Raw genomic sequence first — 9,693 nt, forward strand, 5'->3', positions numbered from 1 at the left:
CTGTGTGGATTAGTGGCCAGCGTTGCAAATGTCAGTGCTACGTCCAGTCTACGAGCAGGACGGCATTATGACTCGAATTCGAGTGCAAGAGGTTTGACGTGATTATCATGTGCAGAACATTGTATACAAGCGGTGACACTTGGATTTAAACGTGTATAACAGGATGTTTTTAGTTATTATCACATTTGACCGGATGTTTTATCCGTGTTTGGGCCAATTATGGTAACCCTAATCACATACAAATTGCTAACCTACCTCCAGTGTGTCCAAGCATTTTATAAACAATAGTCATTCTACAACCGTCTTGGAGTAAACACCTGTAAAACATCAATACGTCATTACGTGCATTGGTTTTGAGCATCAATCGCCACAACACAAGCCAACTCAACAAGAAGTGACCGTGCGACCTTCGTTACTGCTAACGTCGCGTACATCATAAACTCATCTTCATCCCAATAGGTATCGCTAGAGTGACAGTACTAGTGGGGAATGCGGAAACACGGAGCCAGTACAGTGCGTTCGCCTTATCAACATTAAAGGCTAGTGCCTGGAATCCCTTTATAACCCCTCCCCCCATCATCCATATCATCCCCTTCCTATTACACTCCACTAAAAAGCGCCTAGAGGTTCTACTGTACTTTGTTTTTGACGTGACTGCCGGTAAACACATGGTCAATTTTATTAAGGGAATGTATTAATGCAATGAAAACCCAATTATACAGTATAATATAAACATTATTCGAACAATGTATATGATGACAGAAACAAAGAGAGACATTAAATAATATAATTATTATTTCATTTGTTTAAAGCAGTGGTCTTCAAACTGTGTTCCGCGGAACCCCGGGGTTCAGTAGTACCTCTCTGGGGGTTCCGCGAGTCAAAAAAAAAATTCGACAAATAGATCTAGACTTCGACAAATTGTGTAAAAAAAATGTAATTATTTTAAGATATATTGTCCTAAGTATAGGATGGGGTTCCCCGAAAAATACTTCCGTTCCGTTAGTCGACAAAATTTGAAGACCACAAACCTTTTTGACAGTTAAAAATGAAATATCTCGATTTTCTCTTGATAAAAAAGGTAGTTCGTCGAAAAATGGTACACACTGATAATTTTTTCCAGTGGGTCTATTCCATACAAAAGGCGACTATCGACCGCTAACGTGCTAACGTGATGTGTTAGTATTTATTACATACATTTTGTATTGAAATATTGTAATTGTAACAATCAGTTAGCCGTTTAATCAGTCGAAACTGTCTCTCTCTCGCTCTCTCTCTATCACTTATGCTCTAAATTTTAGCACAGCCAAGGGGCATGCCGTTAAAATATAGCATTTATTGCAACAATTAATACCAACTAATTGTAATTGTTACAATACGTGCTAATAATTCGATATAAGCATACCCTAGTTAGCGGTTTTAGCGGACGAAAGCAGCCTTTTGTATAGAATAGACCCGCAGATGGCAATAATAGGCTCTCTTTCTCAGTACGTAGTGGCAACACTTTATATTAATTATTATAGAAGTATCAATAAAAATTATATATTGGAATGGATAATTATGTTTTGTTAAGTACGGATGGTTTGTACTGCAGTGTTAATCTTTTGAATTCCTCCTCTTTGGTGAGATAATCGGTGATGAAAGGATGCTTGTCTTTGGAGTCCAGCAATTGGGATAAATACCGGTTTGTGACCTGCGGAAGAAGAGAAATCGTATCAATTCAAATCAATGCCGGACAAATGTAACGTCATTATTGTAACACCGAGGAAGGTGGATGACGAGGATTTGAGGGAGTTTGAGTACTATAGAGTCATCGTTTTTGTGACAGAGAGACATGGGTGAATTGATCTCATGTTATATCTCAGCATAAGTATATTAATAGATTCTTTTAAGCGACTTAGAATAATAGCGTAGTACTTTTTATTTATAATCCATTATTAGGATTCCTTGTGAATCCCAAAACACTGTTGCCATCACCTTTCCAGCCGATGGTACGACCTTAAACTTCTTGGGGGCTGAACCACCCTTTTTATGCCACTGAATGGACTCCTTTTTTAATTCAGGGTCATAATGATGAACGTTTCATCTCCTGTAACAATTTTGTTGATTAGCTCTTCTTGATTGACGCCAAACAGCTTTAAAAATTGCTTCGAACATTCAACATGGTAACTTTTTTTGATGTTGGAAAAGCATTTGCGTCACCCATCTTGCGCTTACCATTAACATCCCAAGATTTTCGTGTATAATTCTGGAAATTGTTATTTTGGATAGATTGAACCTTTCTGCGACTTCGATTAGTTTTAACTGACCGCTTTCCAAAAGGGCATCTTCGATTTTAATACATTTCATGTGTAGTGACGTCATTTGGCCTTTCACAATGGTCATCATCTTCTAATGACTCTCCACCTTGTTTAAATAAATGTGACCATTTGCAAATCATGGTTTTACCACCGCCACGCAGGAAATTTTAAGAAGTTTGAGAACCGCTGTGCATGAGTCTTCCAACTTTGATGCAAATGCCAACAGATGTTTTTTCTGACAAAAGTGTTGCTGTGTGCATCAGTACATAACGTTATAAATGTATTTTGTGAATGCCAGCAAAATCACGTGTTACAGTCGTGTCGAGTTTATCCACGTGCAGATGTTAAATTATGTGTCATCAGTAAATACGCCTGCTAGAATAGGGCTGCAACTGTTGCCAAGGATTGGTGGATGACATAAAAGGTTATATTTATACACTCACTTAGTTTTGTGATAAGTCAAAATAACAAATTACCTCTTGTGGTTTTCCCATGTGGAAAGAAGAAACAGCGGCGGCCAACAAAAGATCGGGGTGTCCGGCGTCTCTAGCAGCAGCCTCTAGAGCAGTACCTTCCGCCTCTGGCCAACTGCCACGCCCTCCTTGCGATGCTGATAGTCCAGCACCAATGCCCGCCGAAATCGAGAACTTGTCGCAGAGTTCTTGGTAGATGTAGTAGGCGTCTTGTAGTTTCGCGCCACCCTGCATTAACACAAATTCACTTATTATGAAAAACATACTTAACAAAATCATTATTAATGGGGTTAAATCAAAACAGTCTATAGTCAGGTCGTGGCGCTAAATGGAAAGTTCCGATGGTAGTGTTAGTCATTGCTTAACTTCGAATACAATGCAGTAACTTGTTCGCAGTAAATTACGTATTTCCATTTTTTTTTCAATATAAAACAATCATGTTTACTATATTGCATGCGAAGAATCAGCAATAACTAGCACTATGATCAAAATTCATAGTTTCGTGCCCAGCCCGAATATAGTGGGCCTTGTGTTAGATCCAATCATTTACACATGAAATACAAAAATGTGGCCTACCTCAAATATTGGATTGTGGACATATTGGTTTTTGGAAATAGACACTCTTATGTAAGAACCACTTAAGCACCAACCTGAACGAGTAACGACCAAGCCTGAGCAAGTTGCGTGAGTGTGGCATCATCGTCTTTGTCCTGCATAAGTTTGAGTTGTTTCCTCGCCAGATCTGGTCTGTTGAGGGCCAGCAATACTTGGAGACCATACGCCAACACTTCTAATGAATCAGATCCATGGAGTACCCTGAAAGGATTAATATAATTTAAATCGGCTATTGTTTTCTACTTGATTTAAGTTTTATATTATTCTATTTGAACCGTTTTTAGCAACTTAGGTTTCGCCTTCAGTATTTTCAGGCACCATTCATATTCACCTATGGAAATTATACAATTAAATAGATTAACATGCAAGGTGAAACCCAGGTCATAAAAAAGGTTTCAAATGGAATAGAAGAAATTAATTAGAATTTAAATTTCAAGAATTATGACGTCACACAACGTTAACATTCAAAGCGTTAAACTAATTTGTAGAGATGAATGTATGTAATGTCAAATACCTTACCTCAAAGCTGACTCCAAATTGTTTTCATGATAGTAAATCGTTGCTGCTGTAATCAGGAATACATCATTCGACAGCTCGAAACCTTTTGAAACCTATAAGAAAAAAAATCTATTAAACTATTGGCAAGTGCAAGTACGTTAAGGCTAAACTTTTGAGAGATTCGGACGCCGGCTAGAAATCAAGGCAAGTACATATTATTAGGCCCCTTTCATCCAATATTTTCGAATGCGATTTTACGCCAGATATATAATACGCCCGTATAATTGCGTTCATCCAAATTTTGTATATAAGCATCTCGCCGAATCCGTACACCGAATGCCCCTCTACCATAAGTTTAGCGAACCGATTGCTAAATTTGTCAGAGTTGATGTTTGACAGATCAACTGACAGCCCGCGTTTGTTGATAATTGTCATACCTAGGTACTTGTTTTCTTCCGTATTTCATTATGATTCAGTGAATTATTTTGATTATTGTCTAATGGTATTATCTATTTTACAATTGATCCTATAATTGGTGCTTCATTTTATTCAATCATGAATGCTTTATTTATAGGTACTAAACTTTGCTTTCGTAGATGAAGCTAATCTACAATGCCGCAGATTTCGTAAAAGCGGCGACGCTTTCGAATTTAAGAGTCTCGTTAGTAAATACACATCAAACGCAGATTCATGAAAATCAAATAAATATAATATAATATTTTTAACAACTCAATTCACATGATTATGCTGGAATCGATTTATGCATAATAATTATATGGTAGGTAGGCATACTATCACGATAACCATTTCCTTTCATTTGTTTATATTGTAATGATTATATTTATTCAATAACGTTTATTCGGCATTCGGATTATCCGGCCATAATGTACGAGGGTGGGTCAATAATTCCTTAGAAAAAAGCATTAAAACAGGTTTTATTTTTGTATTTTTTTTTTATTTCTCAACATAATTTCCTTGGAGCTCAATACACTTGGTTAGACGTTTCTCAATTTTTTTTAAACCGTCAGAAAAATAAGTTTTCGGAAGGTCCTCAAAATAAGCATTTGTCCGATCGATGACTTCTTCATTTGAAAAAAAACGTTGTCCACTTAGCCATTTTTTTATGTTTGGGAAAAGGAAAAAGTCACTGGGGGCTAAATCTGGCGAATACGGTGGGTGGTCGACCAATTCGAACTTCAATTCTTCAATTTTAGCCATTGATCGTAAACATGTGTGAACACGGGCATTGTCCTGATGAAAGAGGATTTTTTTCCTGTTTAAATGAGGCCGTTTTTCTTCAATTTGTTTTTTAGCTGGTCCAATAAAGATGCATAATAATCCCCTGTTATTGTTTTTCCTTTTTCCAAATAGTCAACGAAAATAATTTCACGTGCATCCCAAAATACAGTAGCCATAACCTTACCAGCTGATTTTACGGTTTTCGCCTTCTTTGGACATGGTTTGCCTTCGCAATCCACTGCTTTGACTGTTCTTTCGTCTCGGGAGTATAGTGGTGTATCCATGTTTCATCTGCAGTCACAAAGCGACGAAAAAATTCATCCGGATTGCGTTGCATGAGCGACAACAGGGCTTTAGAGGCCACCACCCTACTGCGTTTATTGTCGACTGTGAGCAAACGCGGCACCCATCTTGCAGAAATATTTTTCATGCCCAATTTGTCATGTAAAATAGAAATGACGCTACCTTTTGAGATCCCTGTAACCTCAATTATCTCACTCAACTTTAATCTTCGGTCACTTAACACCATATCGTGGATTTTATTGATCATTTCTGGTGTAGTCACCTCTACAGGACGTCCTGAGCGTGGTTCATCCTTTGTTGATGTACGACCACGTTGAAATTCATTTAACCAGTTATAAATAGTTGCAAGTGAAGGAGCAGATATGCCGTGAACTAAATCCAACTCATTTTTTATTTCCTTTGCTGTTAACCCTTTTATATTAAAATGTTTAATAACAACTCTTAACTCAATTTTCTCCATTTTCCATTTTTCCATTTTCCACAAGCAAATTTTTTTTTAAATGTACGAGAAACACACAACAACCCGACCAATCTGATTGAAACTTCGCAGCATACTGAATTGGTAGTGCCGCTGCATGAAAACAAACCGCTTGCAGTACTAGTCGCGCCACCTGTCGGCTTTTCTAAGGACTTATTGACCCACCCTCGTACATAGTATTAATAGAAAAATAAAAGAAATAATATGAAAGTATGTAATAGCGACAATGACATATTAATGTCATTGAATAGCGAGTTGAAAATATGTGGACTACTAAGGCTACCTAGCGGCAAAATGTGAAAAAATATCGTTTATTTGACAGTTAAGTGCACATAGACATCAAAAACTGACCATAGAGAAAAAATATGTTTCTGTTTTAATATAAGGAATACTTGTTTTACATAGACATGCATGTACAAATACATTTATTTGAATGGAGCATTATAGAACACCGCGGCACCCGAATATACAAAGTCGCAGACAAGTGGGTGAACACTCGACAAGTTTTATTGCGGCAATAAACGGTTCCGGCGTAAGGTGAGACCGTCATAAACCATTCGGTTTTGCTTAATTCCATGGATACCCTGTCTGTACCTTGATTCAAACTACAAAAGCCAGTAGCCAATATTAACGAAATTTTAGAAGTGCTCCAGTTACATGATTATTGGTTAATTTTATTGTAATTTGTCACGTGCAAATGGCTAAATTGATAGCACATTGGCTGGAATCCGATGAATGCAGGTTCAAGTTCTGTCCGGCACCATATTCTTTCAATATTATTTCACAGATTGAAAATCGCCTCGACTGAGATATAGTCATAAATCAAAACTGTGTGCATTGACGAGGCCATACCGGGACAGTCAAATCACGCGACTATCATAAACGAACAAAAAAGTACTAAATGATGTAGAAAATGATTTTTTGGATTTTATCCAGCCTGAGACAAGTGTAATATTGAACATACATAATTTTGAAAAACACTTTCTGAGAAAATATATTATAACCAATAGAAAAAATCTTTTTTTGAAAAAAATAAGCCACCTCGGCAGGGAATCGAACCCTGCATCTCCTCGGTTTACGCCCCGCCCCATCCGTCGCATTTACCTCTATGCTACAAGGTGACGTACTAATTGCGATAAATTTTAACTACTGGCCTTTTTAATACCTACTCATCAGCGTTCTTCTAAATCAAGCTACTTTGGCAATCGGTTTTTGTTTTATTAAATCAAAGTAGATACCTATTACTTCAATTACTAACCGACGTCGTGGATTTCTCCAATATTTTTTATGATGTAACTTACTTGAACTTGCTAATAATTTATAATTAACTATTTCTTTTATTCAATGAATAATTCACAAGATTTAAGAATGTACCATTATACCTACTACTTACCTCTATGCTACAAGGCGACAAGGCGAAAGTGTTTTTCAAAATTATGTATGTTCAATAATCAGAATGGTACATTCTTACATCTTGTGAATTATTCGTTGAATAAAAGAAATAGTTAAGTGAAATATTATCTGAAATATGTGAGCTAATGACAAATTTACGTGGCTTCGAAAATGTTGATAGAGAAAATATTGAAGAGTGGTTAGAATATGATTCATGTGATCCACGTTTTCAAATAATAAGTAACGCACAACACGGCACTGACTTCTGTTGACACTTTATTGGAGTACATCGACCAATGGGAATTCTAATATAACGATATAATAGCTCTTAAGAAAATTCGAACTTATAATAGAAAATCATTAAGTAAAAGATTCCTGTAAAGAAACCAAAATCATAGATTTTCTTAATAAATAATGAGTTTTAAATATGTTAAAATAGTTGACTGCTTTAAAAATGTATAATATGTAATATTTTACAACGTTTTTCATAGCTCGTATTCTTATTTGTCCCGTGGTTCTTTGTCCGGTACAAATCTTGCAATCGATTTTTAACTAACTTCCCGACTAGCTAGACATTTGAAACTTTTAGAATATATCAGAACACGATGCCAATGCATTCTTTTAATACTTTTAGCCATCTTTAAGCAGAATTGAATTCATTTTCAGTTAATTCTGTTTTGTATGAAAAGTTATTTTATAAGTTTATTATTGGTTGCTAGGGCTCTGGGGTCCTAGCAACTAAATTAATAATATATACGTGCGTTACTATGGAAATCAATATGACATGTCAAGTACAAATTTTTTTGATCGTTTAAGCTAGTCAAGTTAAGTTTATATGGTTCAACAGAATTTAAAAAGTTCTTTTTATCTTGTAATTATTAAGCATAAGGCTCATTTAGACGAGTCACTGTGGAAGGGAAACGCAGGGAATTGAATGCAGGTGTTCATTTTTTGTTTACATGTGTCACCGAAAGTAAAATACTCAATTCATTCCAAAATGGCGTCAAGTGAAATTGAGGTGAGGTGCTGGTTGCAATTCAAAAAACTTGTGATTGTTACATGAATGCAGAAATTTCATCGAGAGAAAAGGGAACAGGAAAAAGAGTCGTTGATGGATTAAACCATGGGTAATGCGACGTAATATCATGGATAATATGATGACAGTACTCAGGGAACCAGTGCGCATCCGCAGCATATTTGCAATCATCCGTAGTTTTCAAAAAATAATCAAAAAGTAGAACCAGTTGAACTTCATTCACTTTTGATTCCGGATGATCACTTTCGATGATTCGTTGATGAATGTGCGTATACACAGGTCACTGGGGTGATTCCTCCGTGATGATCATCAAAAGTGAATCATGTAAATGGGGCTATAGTTTTGATTATCCGTGTTTTTCTTTTATATGTGCCACCTTTCCCCAACACCGAATAATCGGGAGTCTACTGTACATATTATGTTTTGTGAATACCAACAAAATCACATTGACATATTCAACGTGTTGCGGTCGCGCCGAGTCTAGATGTGCGACCCGGCTAATGGGAATAATTTTTTATGACACAACGACTAGCAGTGTACAGGAGTACAAAGAGTCGATTGTCTGGTGTGGAAATATGTTAGTAATAATATAATGGATTACCTGTTCATCAATAGAAGCAACAATACTATTGCTCTTTGAAGGAACCGACAGATACTCAGCCAACAATCTCAGTGGCTGAAGCTTTTGATTCGAATAAGTGTTTATTTCATTCAGAACCACCCTGTAATTCTTCTGGGCAATGTATGCCCTGTACATATAGGCATCTCTCTCCACGCCAAGCTCCGATGTAGATGGCTAAGTAAAAACAAAGAGTATTATTATTAAGCTAGTCTTTCTTAAATGATACATAGGTATATCAAATTTATCTGACAAACTATACAGTGTTCGATGTTTATTGACTTAACCTAAACTGGTGTACAAACAAAATTGGTTGAATGAAAGATTATTTGACAAATACCTTTAGTTTTTGGGCTTCTATAATACATTGTTGATAGTTTGCAGTGTAAAATGAGTTTTTAATGTCGAACAATTCGTCCACTTCTTGCTGCTGACGTGCCATTTTCACAAGATTCTGTTTCTTTACGTCAGTTTTTAGTTTAGAGAAACGTCAAATCCATAGATACTATAATACTAGTCAAATCTATAGTCTATAAAAATTGGCATAACAAAAATTAATACCTACTGTTAAAATATTTCAAAGCTCTATAGCTACTTAAAGTAGCGTACGCATAAAATTCTAATAATAGCACAACAAAACAGCCAAGGTTCAGCCAAGCGCTAAATATGACAGTAATAAGTAAACATGAATTTAATATTAATAAATACATAAAAAATAGAAAAAATATTTAACAAAATAT

At 36.0% G+C, this 9,693-nt stretch overlaps 1 protein-coding gene across 1 annotated transcript; it reads right to left on the minus strand.

Moving 5' to 3' along the window:
- Positions 1 to 714: 714 nt before the first annotated feature.
- Positions 715 to 9,451, minus strand: epsilonCOP (coatomer subunit epsilon). The gene is made up of 6 exons (XM_085946226.1): positions 9,294 to 9,451; positions 8,936 to 9,130; positions 3,908 to 3,999; positions 3,424 to 3,589; positions 2,777 to 3,001; positions 715 to 1,693 (listed from the first exon to the last, which is right to left on the minus strand). The coding sequence occupies exons 1-6, from the start codon at positions 9,393 to 9,395 to the stop codon at positions 1,559 to 1,561; spliced, it is 915 nt and encodes a 304-aa protein (XP_085802352.1). The 5' UTR covers positions 9,396 to 9,451; the 3' UTR covers positions 715 to 1,558.
- Positions 9,452 to 9,693: the final 242 nt, after the last annotated feature.

The sequence above is a fragment of the Rhyacophila brunnea genome, unplaced genomic scaffold (assembly GCF_057557595.1).
Source record: "Rhyacophila brunnea isolate RB1 unplaced genomic scaffold, BYU_Rbru_1.0 scaffold_19, whole genome shotgun sequence".
NCBI lineage: Eukaryota > Metazoa > Arthropoda > Insecta > Trichoptera > Rhyacophilidae > Rhyacophila > Rhyacophila brunnea.

What these genes read in the sequence shown, in the direction of transcription:
- epsilonCOP (XM_085946226.1), bottom strand. Translation starts at nt 9,395, where the DNA reads ATGGCACGTCAGCAGCAAGAAGTGGACGAATTGTTCGACATTAAAAAC. An exon ending in AATTTGGAGTCAGCTTTGAG is followed by an intron (nt 3,590 to 3,907) that starts GTAAGGTATTTG and finishes TAATCCTTTCAG; the next exon opens with GGTACTCCATGGATCTGATT. An exon ending in ACATGGGAAAACCACAAGAG is followed by an intron (nt 1,694 to 2,776) that starts GTAATTTGTTAT and finishes CTTCTTCCGCAG; the next exon opens with GTCACAAACCGGTATTTATC.